Here is a 21484-nt window from a genome sequence, read left to right as displayed (position 1 = left end):
CAGTGAGAACACCCCGGGTTTCCCTCTGAACCCAAGTGACTGGATCCTAACGAGCCCCAGAGTGGTGCCCACAGCTCTCGAGGTGTCCTGCAAGAGACCACTGACAATAAAGCTTTGTGTTCCTTGCCCAGGAAGTTCTCAGCAGAGCTGCTGATTTCACAGTTTGGAAATAATTTAGGGAAAAGCCTGGTCTCTGTGGATAAGAAACAGAGTAAGCGAAAAGAAATCTGTTTATCTTTCTTTCTTTGTAGAACTCACAAAGGCCCAGATTCTTTACGAGTGCTGTGGAACTGAGAGCTGGAAGCTGATCCATTCCTGCAGAAGGCAAATTTGTTTCCAAAGACTTTTCCACCAATTACTTTTCCTCTCTGCTAAATGAATTGAAATGTGTTCAAAAGGAAACTGAGTTCGTGAAAGAGAGAGAGACAGACATTAAAGCATTTATTTCTGAAGGAACAGGGTTTAAAATTAATCTAATTATGCTCATGGTAACTGTAAGTTACCCAAGTTGTTCCACCTCCTGGCTCAGCACACCACACATTTCCAACCAACCCAGCTCCAACTGCACTCCAAATTATTTTCCTCCTGTGGCTTCTTAATTAGATTGCCCTTGTGAGGCAAGTCTGAAGAGCAACACTGCTTTTTGGTGACAGCTTCACTCAAGCTGGCCCTGCAGCTGAGCTCAACTCTGGCCAGCTTTTAATACAACACTAATTTTAAACATACACCACTCCTACCTAACTCTTTTCATTTCATCTGGCTAAAATGGACATAGCTTCCAGAACACAAAAGAGGAATGACAAACATATCTGTGCCATGCTACACAGATATACACACCTCCACCAAAGGAGACCTTGATACTCCTTGTTCTGGACATAAAATGTTCCAGCCTAGGCTAACCTGGCTCACTTGCCATGGCACAGTCCTGGATTTCTGAACTGCCCTTTGCAGATGCAAAAGTCACCATGATTTGGGAGTATCCTAACCAAGGAAGTCAATTCTGAAGGTTAAACTCAAAAGTGAATGATCCCTGACTTGGAAAACATCCAGACTTCTAACTTTCCTTGCAAGGTTCTCCAGGGTCATGCTCAGGATTGCCACAACGCTGGAGACTGGCACAGTCCAACCAGTTCTCTCTCCACTGCCCCACTGAAAGCAGAAGCAAAAACACAAAGGTGCTGCAATTCCAAAACTCCCTCTCCACATTTGGTACCGCAAAATTTCTAAAACAAATGGCAGATCACTGCTCATCCTCGTTTCACTGGTGTCCACAGTCATTGAGCTGCCCAAGGAAACTCAAACCTTGCCACAGTCCCACTCCCTGGCAGCCCTCCTGGCAGCCCTCGTGCAGGAGGTCAGGCTCCTCAGAACCCACACAGCACAACAAGCTCTGAGAACACTGTATGGGGTGACCTCAGAGCCCCTTCCAGTACCTGAGGGGCTCCAGGAGAGCTGAGAGGGACTTGGGATAAGGAAATGGAGGGACAGGGCAAGGGGGAATGGTTTCCCACTGCCACAGGACAGGGTCAGATGGGATACTGGGGAGAAATCCTTCCCTGTGAGGGTGGGGAGGCCCTGGCACAGGTTGCCCAGAGAAGCTGTGGCTGTCCCTGGATCCCTGGAAGTGTCCCAGGCCAGGTTGGACGGGGCTTGGAGCAACCTGGGCTGGTGGAAGGTGTCCCTGCCCATGGCAGGGGGTGGCACTGGATGGGCTTTAAGGTCTCTTCCAACTCAAACCATTCCAGGATTCCATGAATATGAAAAGGCATCTTCTACAAGTCACAAACAAACCAGGATAAAACTTACACAAGTTACAAGAAAGCACAGAATCACAGAATGTCCTGAGCTGGAAGGTGACCCAGAGGGATCATCAAAGTCCGATTCCTGGCCCTGCACAGACACCCCAATAATCCCACCATATGCCCAAGAACCTTGTCCAAAATGGAAGGGAGGAGGAACTTATATGAGTTCAGACAATGAGATTTCAGAATTAAAACTTATTGACACAATCTGGAAAACTGGCCAAGTACAAAAGATTTATTTCCTTCTCCTTGGAAGAGAACAAGTTGACTGGTTGTGCCCAACACAGCTCATGGCAGTGTCACTATTAGCAGTAAAAAAGTCCCCACCATTTAGGCAGGCAGGGCAAGGCTTGAGGATGGGATGGGAACTGCAGAGCTGGATGGGGAACTCACAGTGACTCATTCTGCTGCAATAAACACCACTGAGCTCTGGCCAAAATAATATCTTTCACCTGGCAGATCTACCTGTTTGTTACACAAACATGTATTTTCTCCTATCATTTGTAAATGAGCTTCTACGTATTCAACTTGCAAAGACACTATTGCAATAATATTTCTCCAAGGACAGACAGTAGACTGCACCTGCAGGCTTTAATACGTGGGGACCTATATGCACAAATATATTTTTACTTCTGTGCACACCCCCCTCCTCCTCAGTTCACCTTCCATCATGGGCTGGGACCATTTGTACTCGCTCTGCTCAAGGTCTGGGCCCTGGAGTGCTCAGTTCTCCTGACAAGCCGTGGCTCAGACACTCACCCAGCACCCGCAGCTCGGTGTCCCTCAGGCTCTCGCCCGCGGCGTTGACGGCCACACACGTGTAGGTCCCCGTGTCACTGAGCTGAGCGCTGGGCAGGGCCAGCACCCGGCCCCCAGACAGCACCTGCAACACGTTCAGGACACACCTCAGTTCCCCTGGGTCACGTTTTACACCATTAGCTTTCATTTCAGAATTAAACACTTGTACTACCACTGCTTCCCACCGTCTCCCTGCTCCCCACACTCTTCCCTGCACCCAGGGTTCTCTTTTGATCCAGACTTGCAACAGCAGAATTCTAACCTCAGGCAAGTCCACAGGGGACTCCTGGCATTCACAAGTGTTTGCAGGATCTGGACATCCCTCCCTCTCCCCAGCTTCAAACATTCTGTCACACCTTTAGTCTGTGCCCTGAGCTGTCTCCACAGAACACGAATTTCCCCTCTTCCCTTGCAGATCATAAAAATCAGCTTTAGAAGAGCAATCACGCTCTCTGCTTTTAGCTCTAAAATATCTCCTTATATCAAAGGTTGGGGTTTTTTCTGAATTAGTATAGTATGTAATGAGCTATGATGTGATCTTGAGCTCCACACATCTCTTCAGCAGAGGAATACAGTCCAATTTCCTCTCCTTGCCAGTAAGTGGAAAATTGTTGATGCAAACTCTTACTCAGTATGAAATCAGTTGAAAGAACCACTTTATTTCAATATACTTCACACAGCAATTACTGGAGCTAAACTCACACCAATAACCCAGAGCAAGCAGCCTTACACTTCCATTCCAGATCCTCTAACTTATTGCCTTCCATTAAAGCCTCCCCCCACAAGAGGGAACGGCACAGACACAGCAGGATCTGAACCCAGTACCTGGAGTCCGTTGCTGAAGCTGGACACAGGGCTGCCATCCTTGAGCCATGTCAGGATGGGGGCAGGGATGCCTCTGGCTTCACACTCCAGCCTCACCAGATTATTGACCACCACTGTCACTGTGTCACTGCTGCCAGAGATTGATGGGGGGACTGAAAAACCAAACAGAAAAAGAAGCTGTAACAGCTCTCTAAGAGAGTAAATCACAACGAAATTCATTGTGCCGCCTACTTTTGGACGTTATTTCTCTTCTCTCATGTTACTCCTACTGAACTCTTGTCATTTCTTTGCTCTGTGCCAAATCCTGCTCTTCCCTTGCATAAGCAGGCAGATAACTCCAGTGGAACTACTGTGAGCAAGGTATGTGGGACTGGGCCTGCTGCCCAGAGGACAGCTGGGAAACCCAGGAACCACCACTCAAAGCCAGAAAATATTCCCTCTAACTTCTCTGATACTCCATTTAGACCTTGTGAAAGGCATTAGGAGTGGTGGGGATTAAAGAAAAGAGTTTATCATGTAAACTACATAAAGCAAGTCCATACACAGAGTGATAAATTGGCCTTGCAAAGCAAATGGGAAGAGTTTCCAGCTCAGACTGGATAACATCTGCCTGTCCAATGACACCAAACATCTTAATGGAACATCTCTAAACACTTACTCCAGGCACACAGGCCAGCAAATGTTGTAGGGCTGTGTCAGAAAGGGAGACCAGAAGCATTAAAAAAAGGAAGATGTTTCTTTTGTTGAGAAAAATCAAACCAATTTTATTTGCTCCTACCACCAATAACTTGATGATAAACCTTAAAAGTCAGTATCAGTACAAAACTTAATATTTGAAGTCACTTCAGGAAAGGGATGAGAATGGTGTGAGTTACTCATACACATCCTCTGTGAGGGGAGAAAACAGGTAAAAAAATTCTGTCCTGAAAATAAGATTCATTAAAAAATTCAGCATACCTCAGCCTTAACTCAGGTTGTGGCTGCCCCATCCCTGGAAGTGTCCAAGGCCAGGTTGGACGGGGTTTGGAGCAACCTGGGCTAGTGGAAGGTGTCCCTGCCCATGGCAGGGGGTGGAATGAGATGAGCTTGAAGGTCCCTTCCAAACTAAACCATTCCATGATTCTCCCTACTCTTACACACATTTCAGTAATAGCAGAAAGGGCAGAAAAAAAGCACAGGATTTTATAATCTTTATAACCTTTTTTCCCCACACAGCTCCCCTAATGCAGTGCAGTAGCATTCATTGTTCTCAAAAGCCTGAGAAAGTTACAGTGGGAAGAAAGAAGTGAAAAAAATTAATACAATGAAATCATATGAATATACTAAACTGGAACTCCACCTGCTTCCTTCAGTTGCCCTACCTGGCTTCATTTAATGCTAAGCCTGCAGTATCAAGCATTGTTTTTAATGCCAAAAAAGATGTGATAACACTATTAACAACAGAAATCAGTGAATAAGACCAAGTAATAAGTAATGACCAAGGAAGGTGCTCATTCCCGATGCCAAGTGCCACATGGAAATCCAGAGCAGCCTTTCTGTAAATGCAGCCCAACTTTCCTGGCATTTCTGAGTCTGTTCTCCTTCAAGTAGTCATTGCTTCCACTTCTCAAACTCAAGCTTCCTCTTCTCAAACTCATAAATTCCAACTAAACTGGATGACAACCCTGTTGATGGTAAATTCCAGCAGCTCCCCATGTGTGAGCCTGGCAGGACACAAGCTCAGTTAAGTAGGTTCAGGGACAGCAGTTTGGGCTTCCTTTGATGCAATTAGTTCTGCCTGCAACTGCACAGATTGTGTTCTAGAATTCTGTGCCTTAGTCAGAAAGTATTAGTTCCCCAGAAAACTCTGGACATATCCACTGAAATTCTGCCACCCATCAAAAGACACACAGACACTCTGGGTTATTCTTCATTTAACTAGAATTATGAGCTCAGTTCTAAGTATTTCTGGGAATTAATCACTGGGTGGGGTTAATTGCCTTTGACCATGCCTTGAGCCATCAGTTTCTCCCCTGATGGTCATTAATTCAATGGAAATGCACTGCCCAACTCATTAATTAACATTAATAGGAACTAGATACTCTGCGTGCATCTCAGCTGGGGACACTGTGCCAAATTTGGGCCACAGTTCTGCATGGAAGACTCCGACAGAAAATCAGCTACAGGCATATGCATGTATCAAAGATAACAATTTGGATTATGGCCACATCCAAAAACCACTGAAATCAGTGGAAAAGCTCCGATTTGGCTTTTGCTCAGGTGCCTCATGTCTGCAAACACCCACACTTTCACTTCATCTTATTAGACACAGTACATTTTTCTTTAAAGCTCTTGGACTATGAAAAAGCATTTCATCTGTGTCCTTTATCTACTGTGAGCTTCAAAGTCATCTACAACAAACCCCAGCCATTGCCAGGCCCTGCAAATTGCTGAAATGGTCCCTTAAATAAAAGACCTCTTCCACAAATCTTCCTAGAAATGCCTTCCCTTTGCACATTTTCCTAGCTCAAAACACCTATTTCTAATGTCACTGATTAAAAAAAAGAGTGAAGAACATGGAATGACAGGACAAGGGGGAATGGCTTCCCACTGCCAGAGGGCAGGGTCAGATGGGATACTGGGATGGGATTCTGTGAGGGTGGGGAGGCCCTGGCACAGGTTGCCCAGAGAAGCTGTGGCTGCCCCTGGATCCCTGGAAGTGTCCAAGGCCAGGTTGGACGGGGCTTGGAGCAACCTGGGCTAGTGGAAGGTGTCCCTGCCCAGGGAAGGGGGTGGGACTGGATGGGCTTTAAGGTGCATTCCCACCCAAACCATTTCATGATGCTGTGATGATGGGATGAGCGACACGAAGTCTGCTGAGCAGACCTGAAGCTTGAGGAGACCAAAGGCAGTGTGTGTGCGTGTTATTCACGACACATGGCGAGAGCAAACGGCCTCAAGCTGTGCCAGGGGAGGTTTAGGTCTGATAGCAGGACAAACACCTTCACAGCAAGTGCGGTCAGACACCGGCAGAGCTGCCCGGGGTGGAGGTGGAGGGATCCCAAAGCCCTGTGGCTGTGGCACTGGGGGCTGTGGGTTCCGGCCGGCCTTGGCAGCGCAGGGGGAACGGGTGCACTGGATGCTGTGCACGGGCTGTTCCCAGGGCAAGACGTGGCACTGCCCAGCTCTCACTCACCATGGACCTGCAGGCTGTAGAGCAGCTCGGCCGTGCCCGCGGTGTTGGCAGCCAGGCACCGGTAGAGCCCCGCGTCCGAGAGCTGCGCGGCCTCGATGAGCAGGGCCCGGCCGCGGCCCCTCACGCCCAGCGCGCGGCCGTCCTTGAACCACGAGATGGCTGCGGGGAAGGGACACAACATCCGTGAGGGGGGCACGACCCTTACAATGCCCTGTCACCAGTAATCAGCGTTAACAGCAATGAAAAGCAACTCGAAATGAGGAAATGGGTAACATTTGCGCAAAATACTGACAATCCCCCCCCAGAATTCAACAGCACTCTCAACACTATCATCTACACACATTATATATTTAAGGACATTTTTTACCTTCAGGACATTTTATCTCACAAACCAAATTTACTCATCTCATACCAAGGTCACGAGCAGTTGTTTAAAAACACATAATAATATGAAGGTGTCCCTGCCCAATGGCAGGGGGTGCAATAAGATGAGCTTTAAGGTCCCTTCAAGCCCAAACCGCCCTGGGATTCTACAATATATATAACTTTTTCACCTTTTACCCTAAATTATCCCTACATTAAACTCAACCACCTGGGACAAAGAACCAACAGGTAAGCAACCAAATCAAAGTTCAATTGGCAGGCTTAAAAAAAAAGCTAAAATAAAGAGCAGGAATCCGGTGCTGCTCCAAAAGAAAGTTTTACAGGAACTCTATAACCAGCAACATCTGAGGATTTTGCATCTCAGCCAAAAGATGGCACCAGCCATCAGGAGAATGAGCCATGTAGGATTTATGGTACCACCACTCAGTAGATGAAATTACCACTTACTGATTATCTGTAATACACAAGTTTATTTGGGGAAAGAGCTGCGTTTACAGTGTTCTGGTCTCACTGACAAACAAGACTGTACAGGGCTCCTCTCTTTTTCAGTGGAATGCTGTGCTATCACTTTTCTTTGCTAATGTTATTTCTTGACACTATGATGTGGCATCACATCATACCAGAGGTGACTAAACTGTTCTTATTGCATAAACCATCTGAAATCCATAATTTTAATTGTCTTTTCTAAAATAATTGTCAGTTTGGAGAGAAAAAGGAGGAGAAGAAATTAAAGAGAGTGTAAAACAGATATAAAATCCTGATGTTTTTACATTTTACTTACACCCTCAATATTTTTTAAACTGTGTTTTATACAAGTATAAATTATTATAGAAAACAATACTTTGCTGTGAATTAGTTCTCAAAAAGGCAGAAAAGGTGAATCTGGATGTTCACCTGAAATGTAATAACACCTCTCTTCTGAAAATGCCGCTGTCATCAGCATGAGAATAAATTGCTATATTAGATAAGCTCTTAGTAACTATTCTGCCAGTATTGCTGTACAATAATTAATATAGAAAATTGTTCTCACAGTAACATGGTATTTTGATTTCTTATCAGAAGAAGGTGGGAGCATAAACACACTCTAGAAAAGGTCCTAGATATGCCCACACTTGACATGCTCAATGCACCCGGTACTTTAGGTCTGCTCGACACTGTCAAATATTTGGCTGGCAGGAGATAAAAGGGGATGTGTTTAAAGCTGATTCCAGATGTTCCCCAAGGTGCACGTGGATACCTGGCAGAGGGTTCCCAGAAGCTCTGCATTCAAGATGGATTGGGTTGTTCACCACCACCGTTTCATTTAACATCTTTCCCGCATCTTCCAGACTGGGTGGTTCTGGGGAAAGACAAAGGCAGCAGGTTTGCATTAATTCAGCCACCCAGCCAGCACAACATCCAACCACAAAGTCATCTGCCCTTGGACAAACTCTGGGCTATGAGTTGCACAACCTTCAGCTGCTGGATGACCGAGGAATTTCTCCAAGAAGTTCATCTTTGAAATGGGGATATTCTCTAACTATATAACCTCATTAGTAGTAAAAGGAATAAAATGTTGTTTTTGTTACTTCTGATTTTTTTTGTGAAAATTGAGACTTTAAAACAGAGTTGCAAGGAATGGGTGCACAGTGCAGAACAGCAATTCTTTATTGTGGCAGGAACATCCCACTTCAACTGAGTGTTGTACACAGCTTTTACCTTACTAATGTTTAGAAATCTGCACCATGTCAGAAACACCAGATAATGACACTTTGAACATGAAGACAGCAAAAAGAGACATCTCTGACATGGGGTTGACACTCAAATTAGCTGTGATGCAATTATCACAGTATAAGATGAGTGTGGTTTCTCTTTCTAAGTCTCATCCATGGAGACTCTGCAGTTTCTCCTCATTTCAGTTGAGTATTTTCCAGATACTGAGCTGGTTTGGCAATAAGAGTCAACATAATGATACTCTGTGAGCATTTTGCCATGGTCCATTCCTACACCTCCTGAGGATTCCCACACCTCCTTTGAGGATTGGATCACATCAAGAATGCACAAGCCGATTTCTGAGCCAAACATACGTAAATCATGGTGAGAGCATTTATTAAACTCACATGCAAATGACAGCTTCTCAAGTTTCCCTGATTCCTTTTATACTATTGTTAGCTGCAAAAGACAGTTCCCTTTAATCAGGCTGAAAAATCCCCTCACAAGAGAATGTTTCTTTCTCAGAAAAGTCATTCCTGTAAAAATTTCCCATTGCAGGGTCACAGGGAATACCAATATCCACAGAAAATTTGGATGAAATTAATAATGCCAATGGTGGTACATCATATACTGACTCAGAAACAGGTACCCTTCTGAGGGTTGAGTTAGTGGCAATGTGTTTGGCTTTTTGGGAGACCTCTGAACAGCAATTACCTGGAAAGGGAATTCATTCATTTATTTCTGGGCCCCTGGTACCACAGGAGAGAGGCCAGATCTTAAGAAGGAGAGTTTTTGGCCTCACTCCTTACTAGAGTGGGACAAAAAAAGCAAACTGAAAGGGGGATGTGCAGAGACAGCACAAAAGCCAGAGCAGAGGGTACACAGGTCAGAGGAGCTGCCGGGAGCAGAGACGTTACCGTGCACGAGGAGCCGGACGTGCTGCTGGGCCTCTCCGGCTGCGTTGGTGGCCACACAGGTGTAGTGGGCAGCATCCTGGGGCAGGGCCCTGCCCACCTGCAGAGCACGGCCTGAGGACTCCAGCTGTACCAAAAACAGAGCACATGGACACGATGGCCCAGGGCAGAGCACACACTGACACGGAACACCGCCGGGAGCGGCTTCCCTCTAACCCAGGGAAGGGGTGTCTGGGAGTTCAGAGGCTTCAGTAATCCTGGGACATCAGCATTATGAGCTGTACAAGTGTAAGGAGACCCATATGGCAGCAGGGCAGGCATGCAAAGGGCAGAGCAGGCTGCAGTCAGGATGTCAAAAGTTGCTCCAGCCCACAGTAAATCAAAGCCATTGCAAGCAATCAAACCCCTGGACCACTGGGAAGGGCTCTTCATGGAAAGGCAGGATGTCACCATCAGAAGGGAATTACAGGTAGCTGCTGCAATGGCAGCAATTATAGAACAGCTCATCTTAATGCCACCTCACAGGGACAAGTGGGCAGAGCCACCTCACAACCAGCAGACAGCCACACCTCAAAAGGTTCAAGTAGGACCGGAAGGAGCCACATGCTGAATTTCCAGCCCTGGACTCCTCTGATATGAGTTGTCAAATGGGATTCAGTCTACTAAACACTGCTATAACCAGAGATACCACCCTGGGCAGGCAAAAAGCCCCTCGTTCTCCAGGATGGATCTTTAGCATCTTTATATCACAGCACGAGGGAAGCAACAGGAAAAGACACACTGACCTGTATAATTCATTGTAACTATCTCTCATGGTTTGGATCCCACAAAAGAGTCATGCTTACTCTGAGGTTTCCTCTGGCTGTGTTTACTGGCTGTCCATCTTTTAACCAGGTTATGGAAGGGCTGGGAATGCCACTGGCTATGCACTGCAGTGTCACAGGCTTGTGGATCACAACAGCTCTCTCGGAAGGCCCAGTTGATTTGATGGTTGGAGGAACTGCAAGAAGTACCAGAAACAAAAACAAAGTGTCATTTGAACATGTACATTTAAAGATATAGAAACAATACCCCACAGGTGAGTGCAGTTCTATTTCTACTCCTAGATCAGGACAACCTGCTCTAGTGAAAGGTGTCCCTGCCCACGGCAGGGGGTTGGGATGAGATGGACTTTAAGGTCTGCTCCAACCCAAACTATTCTATGATTCTATTTCAACTTATCTACAATTTTTCAACCCACTAATACAAATAAGCATTTACAGGAGATCTGAGCACCTTCTTGCCAGCAATTTAAAAAGAAAAGCAGTCTGCTGCTTCCCCCCTTGAGTAACCTACCATGCACTGTAACATCAAATTCCTTCCCATGTTCTCCTGCCTTATTTGCAGCCACACATTTATAGCGGCCAGTGTCTGACACTTCAGCTTGAGAGATGACAAGTTTCTGTCCCTTTAATAAGATCTTGTGCCCAGCTCCCTCTTCAACTGGATGACCATCTTTCAACCACCTGTCAAAGAAAAAGTTCAGTCTCAACTCTCTGTGAAAGAAAGATCTACAACACTCCTGAAATATGCACAACTCCATTAAACAGAACAGCTCAGTTGCATTTCCAGGGAAGTTTGGAGATGTCATATTCCACTTCCCTGAGTGCCATGGACCAAAATGGTTTATCAGAAGGGAGTATTGGGGAACAGGCACTAAAGAAGACATCAAAAAGGTGACAGCAGGTACCATCAGAGGCAGAGGGAAATCTCCACAGCAAAAGCAACCCCAGGTGGCAGAACAAAAGTGCTCAGTTGCATTAGCACAGGAATGAGAGTTTTGGCTGCTCTTGTTATCTATGCCCATCTCCAGAACGTGGACACTGGCACAACAAACCAAACTCATTTAAAATAAAATCCTGATGCTGCCCAGTGAGTGCTGTCTTCAGTGGAGCCAGGAGTTTGTCCTCTGTTCATTAACCATCACCAAACAACACAGGTGGCTCATAAAGCTCAATTCCACACTCCCCTAACCAAGCAGCAGATTTATTTATTTTCTACTGTCACACAAGTGCCCTTACGTGACAGTTGGTGAGGGTGTCCCTGTTGCTGTACAATCCAGCTCCAAAGGGCTGTGGAGAATCACAATGTAGTCCAAGAGCTCATCCCCACCTTCCACAAATGGTGGAACTGTGAAAGAGAAAATCCACAAACAGAAACGTTTAAGCATCAGAAATATCATGACAGTCTCCCTCAAATAGCAATGTTGAACACACACTGATTCATTAGGAACCTCAGTTCCTTTTGAAGGGAAACATTTACCCAGTAATATTTTGTGGTTTCAAATCATTCTTCTCATTTTTTTTTTACTGTTTCTCATTTGGTTGGTTTTCCTAGACTCTGTCAGAACAATCTTGTGAATGGGTGGGGATGGGGGGGGGCTTTTAGCACTCCCTGCCAGAAGAAGGAGAAAACAAAGGTGCAGAAGAACCTTTTCCAGGTCCTTCTTCACCCTGTCTCGTCCTCTCTGGGAAGGAAGCACTGCCACACAGCTCCTCACAGCTCCTCCACTGATCCAGACCAGTGGGATACACCTGGAGCAGCAGAATGGGTGCCCTTCTCCTGCATTCAACATGTTCTCCTGCATTCCTGTGTTCTCCAAGAGAGCAATTCAAAGTTCATTACAGCTCATAAATAACTCCTGCCGTGTCAGGAGAAGGTGGTTCACGTTTTTGTACAATTCTTTTACCTCAGGACAGTCAGCAGGGACTGCTGAGATGCAAACTGTGGTAACAGATTCAAGGGATACAAAAGGAAAAGTATTTTTTCAAGAGAAGGTTCAAAATTTGCACAACACAATTCAGAGAAAAATGTCCTCTCCCAGAAGCCACTGTGTGATATTTTTAATGGATACCCTTGGGGATCTACGATTTTCTTCTATGAAGGCAAGTTAGAAGAATTTTAGGGGTTACTGAGAATAATATTTACCAACCACATGCAAAAAAATCCTTCAAGAACTAACCTGAAAGCCTTCCAACTGTCCTGTAACCCTAGACAGCAAAGTTGTACAGTGCTCAGGTTCAACTAAATATGGAGCCTGATAACTGATCTTTCACAAACAAAAATACAAACACGGGGGTTTTTGGAATCTGTCCATATTAGGTTTATGGGAATGTGACAAATCAGTAGTTGTGCTGCTCACACACCTAAGATTTCAACTTCATACTTGATTTCTTGTTCCCCAGCTATGCTTGTGGCCACACACCAGTAGTGGCCCCGGTCGGCCTCGACGGCGTTGAGGATCTCCAGCCTCTTCCCAGCAGCCAGGACACGGAGCCTGTCGCTGGCCTGCACGGGAACCCCATCCTTCAGCCAGGTCAGGAGAGGGGGAGGGTTGCCAGCAGCATTACACTCCAACGTCAGGGAATTCCCAGCAACCACCTGCCTGCTCTGGGCTGTGTCAGCATCGCCCTCGATCACTGGAGGAACTGGAAAAAGGAAAAAATACATTGCAAGCCATTAATTCTGTAGCCAGAAAATGAATTAAGAGCAAATGGGTTGGTTCCTCCCCCCACTTTGGCTCCATAAGCCATTCTGTCATGCAGGATTTCATGGGAGAATTTGCTGCTGGGGTGGGACAAGGCAAAGAGAAACAGAGAATTCAAATTTTTTACTTCAGTATTGACCAGTTGTATAACACACAGGATCTGCAGGGCTTTGAGAGGGAAGAACTAAATGCAAAGGACTCAAGAGGGCATTCTAAAGATCCCCTACAGACTGGGTATTGCAGGTAAGTATTGTTCAGACAGATGGGAATTCGAGAACATGTACATGGAGAAGAAATAGTGCAGCAGAAGAAAGTGTGGTACCAAGGCTGGTGAAGGGACTTTGGACAAGGGCATGGAGGGACAGAACAAGGGATGATGGCTTTAAACTGCCAGAGGGTAGGGTTAGGTGGGGTATTGGGAAGGAGTTCCTGGCTGTCAGGGTGGGGAGGCCCTGGCACAGGTTGCCCAGAGAAGCTGTGGTTGCCCCTGGATCCCTGGAAGTGCCCAAGGCCAGGCTGGACGGGGCTTGGAGCAACCTGGGCTGGTGGCAGGTGTCCCTGCCCAGGGCAGGGGGTGGAACTGGAGGATGTTTAAGGTGCCTTCCAACCCAAACCATTGCAGGATTCCATGAACCAAAGAGCTTTTTGAGAGTCCCACAAAGCAGAGGGTCTAAATCTCCTGTCCATGGCCCTGCTCAGAGAGGCCAGCCTTCAAACACAGTCCCTGCCAGGCTGCAGAGGCAGCAGAGCTCTCCCAGTGCAGCTGTAACCCAAACCCCCAGCTCAGGAGCTGTCCCTCACCGTACACATCCACGTGGAACACCTTCTCTGCCGCGCCGGCCGCGCTGCTCACACGACACGTGTACCTGGCAGAGTCCGACACCCGGGCACGAGGGATCTGCAGGAACTGCCCCCTGTCCACGTACAGAGCCTGGGGGTTGGAGAGAAGGGGGTGCCCATCCTTGTACCAGGTGATGGTGGGGACAGGGATGCCCTTGGCCTCGCATTCCAGGTTGATGAGGTTGTTGAGCAGCGCAGACACCTCCGTGGTAACGTTCCCTCCTTTGATACTGGGAGGGACTGTTTCAAAAGACAAAACAGCAGCATTAAAGCCCTGGGTTACAAAGATGTGCAGATTTAAATGAAATATCAGAATGCTGTAAGAACAAAATATTTTAATCAGACTTCCAACCCTTCCTGCTGTATTTTGGTTGTTTTTTTCCCCAGTGGAGTAGATCACAGAATCACAATCACAGAATCACTGAGGGTGGAAAAGACCTCTGAGATCACCCAGTCCAACCTTTGACCCAACCCCACCTTGTCACCCAGACCATGGCACTGATGCCATGTCCAGGTTCTGCTTAAACACCTCCAGGGGCGGGAATTCTACCCCCTCCCTGGGCAGCCCATTCCAGTGTCTGATCCCTCTCTCTGGGAAGAACTGCTTCCTGATTCCAACCTAAACTGCCCTGGCACAGCTTGAGACTGTGCCCTCATGTCCTACTGCTGGTTGACTGGGAAAAGAGATATATCACCTGTACAGCTCTCCAAGGCAACAAAGGGTAGAAAGCACAAAGAGAACACAACAAAAAGGGCCACCAGGCTCCAACCTGTGCCAAGTTAGGGCCTCCATGCATCCTGCAATGCATTTGGGCACCCTCTTCCCTGTCTCCAAGGGGTAAAGAAAGAGCAATCCCTGTATCCCTGGAGAGGTGCATCCTCCCAGCAAGGAACCTGCCATTAAAAATACCAGATACACCCAAGAGCCCCGACAGCTGCAGCAGGAACTGCTCAGGGCTCCAAACTTCTGAGGATGAAGTCACTTTGAGACTAAATATGAGCTTAACAGTCTTGCTTTATGCTCCTATTTTTGAAACTTTTTGGCCCACAGTCACTTCCCTTGCTCACTGGGCAGCAGGACTCAGATTCTTCTAGCAAACAAGGTCTGGTGTAAATCAGCCAATATAAAGAGTCCGTAAATCTCTATAGAAGTAATAAAAACAGAGTGCAATTGGCAACGAGTAAATTTATGACTGCTGAGAGTACCAGACACATCTGGCAGACACATTGACTCCTGTGCTGCCAAAAACGCTCAGCACATCCACGGATTCCACTGACTTCCATAGTGGTCACTGAAAACCCCACTGCAGAGATGTAAAGCAAACTGTCCGTGGACGGATCTACACCTGAGATGGGTCTTGCAGATTATCAAACCACAATGAAACATTTTACTAATTAAACATTTTTTGTTGCCAAAAAACCTAAATCCATAAAACATGCTGAAACAAACCCAGATCAAAGGCAAATGCACTTCTCTATCAGCAAACGCTGACAGAGGATCCACGGAAATGGGGAATGGTTTTAACATGGTGTTCTGGGAAAATATTAAACTCAAAAATACGGGTAAACTGCTAAAACAAAGTGAGAATGAGCAAGAATTAGCATCTAGGCTGCTCACTTACTCTGTGGGCTTCTGTTTGTGCAGCCAGGATTAATGAGAAATTTAAAAGTAAAGAGGTGTTCCCATCTACTATCACCAGTTCACCTCTCCTGCCTGAAGAGTAAATCTACTCATCCGTGAGAGTTTTACTTGGGGGTCTTTTTATTCCTCTCATTTTTATTCCTCTAATCTCCCAACAGCCACAATCACCTGCAAGTTGTGCCAGCATTTCCTTTGTTCCTGCTGGACACAGGCTTGCCCATGGCTGGTGTACAGGCTGTGGCTGCTCCAGACTTCAGGAATGTCCCACCACGCTACCTGAAGATCATCTGGAATATTCTTCTTCAAACACTATTTAGGTCTGACTCTTACTGGTTTTGCACTTTGCTTTATACTTTAACTTATTCCTGGCTGAATTTACTCCTAACACTAACTAAAGGAAAATAAGACCACAAGTATATTAAAATAAAAATCTTCTAATTCATTTTTTTCTTCATAAGATAGATCAAAATTCAGCTGAAACTAATTAACAGCAGAATTTGAGAAAGCTTGTCAAGATTTTTGTCTCTCAACAGTTAGAAAATTATAAAAAGCACAAAACCACCACTTAAAGGCCAAGTCTGCAAAGACTGCACCCATACTTGACTTGATATGTATAAATGCTCAAAAAAGATCTCTTTGTCAACAGATGAATATTAAGTTATGCTTGTTTCAGTAAAGTTTCTTCTTTGAATGGATTTACTCAGACAAATACAAATTAAGGATCTGATCCTGCAAAATTCGTGTGCATCTGAGCATCTCCATTCCAAAAAGAAACCTTATGAGTAAAATCCAAGGATGTTCCAGGGCCAGGCATTCTGTAAACTCACCGTGGACAATGAGCCTGACCTCCTTGACTTGTTTGCCAGCAGTGTTGGTGGCACTGCACTGGTAACGACCCTTGTCACCCCTTCGAACACTCCTGATGTGCAGAACTTGATCTCTGTCCAGAAGCTCAACATTGGGATCTCCCAGAAACAAGGGCCTGAAATAGAGAGTGTTTTGCTTCCCAGAACTCTGACCCCATCCTTTCAGCAGTAATTTAAACTGACAGTAAGATGAAGAGGTCCTTTAGTGGCAGAAATTATCCCATTCCAGAGAACCATTTAGCACTAAATTAACAGCATTAAGCACAAGAAACACCATCAAGTGACAAACTATTATAATTAACTCTATTCTTAGTTTTTAGAAGAAAACAAACCACAAAAATTACTTCACTCAGGTCATCCAGGATGCCAGCATCAGAGCCAGAGTCCTATGCTTGACCCCAGCTCTTTTTCCTTAGTCATGCCAGCCCTTGGTTGATAGCAAAATGTCAACTACTAGTTGAAAGTGTCAATATACCCACACCAAAGAGTAAGGAATTGTCACAGCAGGATATCTGTGAGTACTAACCCATGTCTGTACTGAACTACATTGTTAAACACCAAAACCACAGCCCAGTTGGATTTTCAGCTAACAGTTAAGCCACTAAGAATCCTTCTCCTGGTGTGCTTTCCTGGAGGATGAGATGAGGAATGGAAACATGTATATATGCATATATAACCTTTAATGTATATGTGCAGAGGTGCACAAGGCACTAGCTAGAAAAATGTCAAACACGTCAGCTAAACTGCATTTTAACTAATGATATATTTAAAATAATCCAGATAGAATAACCATGGCATAAACTCAAAGAAATGGCTGAGTTTATAATCAAATGCTTCAAGCGTTGTCTGGCTTAAAATATCCTAAATGTGTCCTGCAAGTGCCAGTCAGGGGAGAGTTCACAAAGACGAGCAGGAGGTTAACTTTTAATTAAAGGACTCAGCAGCTCACACCACCCCAAGTTCTATCTGATGACAACTTAACACTAAGTAGTCAAACCACAGTGTGCAGGTACAGTGCTCTTCCTCCCCCGTGTTCCAGGGCAGGAACAACCCAGGCACAAACCTCAAAGGCTGTAACACACTCACTTGCCATCTTTGAACCAGTGAATGTCAGGAACAGGGAAGCCTTTGGCTCTGCATTCCAGGTTGATTTCCTGGTTGAGGATGACTGCAACTTCCCCAGGGGTATCAGTACCTATTATGCTCGGGGGAACTTCAGAAAGACAAACATTAAGGAAGAACAGTGAGTGGAAGAATCTATTTAGAATGAGTTGAAATTTACTGCCTGCTTAAATATCAACTGTTTTTCCAATCACCAACTTACAAAAAAACCCAAACAAACCAAAAACCAACCCCCAAACCATGAACTGACCTAGTATATCTAGGTTAAAAAGCTTCTCAGAACTTCCTGCCACATTTATGGCTTTGCAGGAATATTGTCCAGCGTCCTCAGTAGCAGCTTTCAGGAGCTTCAGTATCTTCCCATTGTGCAAAATCTGGACAGCACTGCTTTCCACAACCTTAAAAGAACCCGAGACATCAGCCTTATGTGATCCAAGTTACATCAGCCAAACAGCACAGCTGGATTTTTATAAGAAAATGGTAGTTTTAGGTTTAGGGATAATCTGTTTCCCCTCTCAGTTACAGCACTAATCCCCTGCACTGCTGCAATCTGTTCAATATGGTTTGGAGCTCACAGCAGGCAAGGGGGGAACCAAAGAAACCCTCCATCCATCAGCAAGGGGCAGTCACAAAGTGCATAAAGGGCTCTCTCCTCGTCTGAAACTGTGACTTCTCAGCTACAACTGGGAGCAGAGGACTCAAGGATAAATCCTGAGGAATTCAAATAGCCTCCAACAGTTCTTATTTCTCCACTCATAAAATAAAGAAAATAGCATAGTTGGTCCCATCTGGAAGGACTCTGGTATCCACAATACTGGAAGATTATTAAGGCTAATTCCTAAGGGAATCCTGAAAATAAAGAGCTTACTTTTGACTTATTGAATTCATGGATGAACCATATTTAGCTGGTTTTTTGTGGAGGTGTTCTTAGTGCACTATTAAGCACATAAGTATATGTATTTACTTCAGTGAGTTTTCACACCAAGCACTTCAAAGTCCCCCCAAAACTGAGTGAGGCTGCCTAATTTCAGTAATCACACATACCTGGATATCTTCTTTATACCAGGAGATGACTGGGAAGGGGTTACCAGTTACTTCACAGAAGAGACTTACAGGGTGATGAACAACCACAGATGTGTTTGTCACCTTTTCTTGATCTCTAATTTCAGGAGGAACTGCAAGAAAACTCAAAGTCATGATTTCCCACTTCCTCCTTCCTCCCCACTGTCAAGGACCACCGTAATCCAAATTTCTTAGACCCTTTTCATTCCCTACTCAATGTTTCCTTTTGCCTTTTGCCTCTGGGCATATCTTCCTATGTCTTTTCTTATTCTTCTCAAAAAACAGTCTTCTCTTGCCCAGTAACAGACTCCCAGGGAAATTCACTCCAACAGAACAACCATCAACGTTTTTAATCTTAATACTGAATCTTAATGTTATTTAACCTTAAATTTAATCTTAAAATCTCCTGTTACTTGTTCAGCAACATTTGTTTAGCAAAGGAGGCAGATTCCAGAGTCATCCTTCCTCTTCACTGCTCCAGTCATGTTTCAGAACACCTGTCTAATATTTATCTCACTGTGGATGCAAATGTGGTGGATTAGAAAAATCCCAACCCACTGACAAGTCCTGCTGGCACAGGATGGAATTCCTGCTTTTCTCAGGATAAAGATAAGGATATAATAATCCTGCTCACAGGCATCAGCACTATCATGGGAAGTGAACAAGGCTGGAGTAAAAGTGCTCTGTACAAATCAATATCTCAAGGCCACCCATGGACTTTTGTTTTCTAATGAGGATTCTGGAAGAAGAATATCAGGAACAAAAGTTCTCCTATCCTATGTTTAATCATATAAATAACTTTTCTCATATTTAGATCTGAAATGCAGACCTATCCCCCAATCTTTAATCTCTACAGTACAAAAGTCTTCATTTGTTATTTGCATTGAAGATTTCAAGTATAAATAGCCTGAGATGCACCTGGTTCCTTGAGCAAAACAAAGATGGTTTGTTCATAAATTCATGGAGAACAGAAACAACAGAAAAAAACCACAGAGAACATCTGAATAATAGAAATGCGAGTAGTCAGATCAGCTTTTATCATCTAACGGCACATGGGCAGACCTGGGCATGCAATTCCCAACAATAACATCAAAGAGATCCTTCCAAAGCAGCTCCCAAGGGTTGTGTTTGTTCTTTACCGTTCACTTTGAGGCTGTATTTCCTCTCAGTGCTCCCAGCCTCGTTGGTGGCCACACACACGTAGTCCCCGCTGTGCGAGGGGGTGACAGCAGCGATGACCAGCAGTGTCCCGTCCTCCAGCACGGCAATGCCCGGCTCTCTGCCCGTCAGCTCCCTCCCGTTATGGAGCCATCTGATGGCAGGCTTTGGAACACCTAACGAGGCAAAGGTGAGACTGCCACAAACGCTTCGCTCGGCTCAGAACAAGGGGGGTTCACACAATTCCTGCTGCGTGCTGGAAGTCTTACTGCAAGGACAACACATGTCCTTCCAAGAGGAAGCCCCAGCTGCTACAGGATGATTTTAACATGAAAAGTCTTAGTCCCAAACATTATAAAATCCTTTTGGCTTGCAATGACTTTCCACAAAGCTTCCACACACGGTGGTTATTTAAATTACCATTAGTTTGAGTTTTTCCAAATAAAGTATATATGGAAAATACTGTGTGGATTGGACATTTTTACAGGAACTTAGTAATTTTCAAAGGTCAACAGCAAAAGATACTTCTGGAAGTGGGAGCAGTGGCACACACCTCTTGCAGGGCACGGGAATGCCACACGCTGGTTTGCCACTCTCTCTTGGAAGGGGCTGTTGTATGGAGGGTCCAGCTCCTCGATACTGGGAGACTCTGAAAGAAAATCAGACCCCAAAAACTTCTTGATCTCTGCTCCCAAATGTAAAAATACAGTTTGGCAATACATAACACTCAGTCTCTCCCATCCACACGAGGTCAGACTCCAATAACCCCCTTTACACTGACTGGAATGTGTATCATACAAGCAGTCTTATTTCAACGGGAATATTTAGGAAGCAAGGGATACAAAGAGGCTTTCAAATGTGACTGCAAATGGTTCTCTTGAAAACCTGCTATATTTATTTTGAAGGCAGTGTTTCTGAATAATCTGAAAAATACTACTGAAACTGCTTTTCCCCAAACATTGGTGCTACTGCCATCCTTTGTTCTCGAGTCTCATTTCAAACTCGTGTGCAGGCTGACAACACACAGAGAATGTGTATTATTATCTATAATTACATAAAGTTACTGAGAGCTCTTTGTTGTCCGAAAAAAGTGTTTCTCAGCACCTCTAATCCAAAGGGATCAGAACCCTGCCTTTAGACTATTGCAAAGAAGAAATAGTTCCTGCTCAGCTGAAGTCAGTCATGCTCCACCAATGTCTGTGACCCTGTGACAGGTGAGGAGTTACACTGTGGATTTAAACTGGCACACTGTTACCCCATCACCATTGCAACACCATCCTGTTATTTAAATACATAGAGAGAGAGAGAGTTTCTTTTTTCTCATTTCTGCAAACTCTCCAAAGACTATTTGCTTATTCTAATTTTCCTTAGTTAACATCAGGACATAACATCTAAACCAGATGTGGATGTTACTTCACGTGACAGTCGGCAGGAAGAGCACTGCCCTCCCAGACACCAAGCAGAGAGCACTGGCACGAGATCCCTGCTGGCCAGGCAGGAGCACAGTACCTGGCCAGGCAGGAGCACAGTACCTGGCCAGGAAGGGGCACAGTACCTGGTCAGGAAGGAGCAGAGTACCTGGCCAGGCAGGGGCACAGTACCTGGCCAGGAAGGAGTAGAATACCTGGCCAGGCAGGGGCACAGTACCTGGCCAGGCAGGGGCACAGTACCTGGCCAG

The 21484-nt window shown here is 45.3% G+C and overlaps 1 protein-coding gene across 1 annotated transcript in view; it reads right to left on the bottom strand.

Annotated features, from left to right (window-relative positions):
• Positions 1 to 21484, bottom strand: part of HMCN1 (hemicentin 1) — a 160126-nt gene that overhangs the window by 69498 nt on the left and 69144 nt on the right. Inside the window, 16 exon segments of the mRNA XM_027665321.1 lie at positions 2562 to 2685; positions 3426 to 3577; positions 6601 to 6759; positions 8222 to 8323; positions 9594 to 9717; positions 10436 to 10590; positions 10926 to 11095; positions 11651 to 11759; positions 12776 to 13057; positions 13918 to 14196; positions 16426 to 16580; positions 17551 to 17677; positions 17837 to 17984; positions 18631 to 18761; positions 19788 to 19982; positions 20360 to 20455. Coding sequence (XP_027521122.1) covers positions 2562 to 2685; positions 3426 to 3577; positions 6601 to 6759; positions 8222 to 8323; positions 9594 to 9717; positions 10436 to 10590; positions 10926 to 11095; positions 11651 to 11759; positions 12776 to 13057; positions 13918 to 14196; positions 16426 to 16580; positions 17551 to 17677; positions 17837 to 17984; positions 18631 to 18761; positions 19788 to 19982; positions 20360 to 20455 — 2508 coding nt within the window.

Source organism: Corapipo altera, unplaced genomic scaffold, assembly GCF_003945725.1.
Source record: "Corapipo altera isolate COAL_440 unplaced genomic scaffold, ASM394572v1 316, whole genome shotgun sequence".
Lineage (NCBI taxonomy): Eukaryota > Metazoa > Chordata > Aves > Passeriformes > Pipridae > Corapipo > Corapipo altera.
The sequence above is the reverse complement of the archived record's forward strand: the minus strand, read 5'-3'. Positions and strand labels throughout refer to the sequence as shown.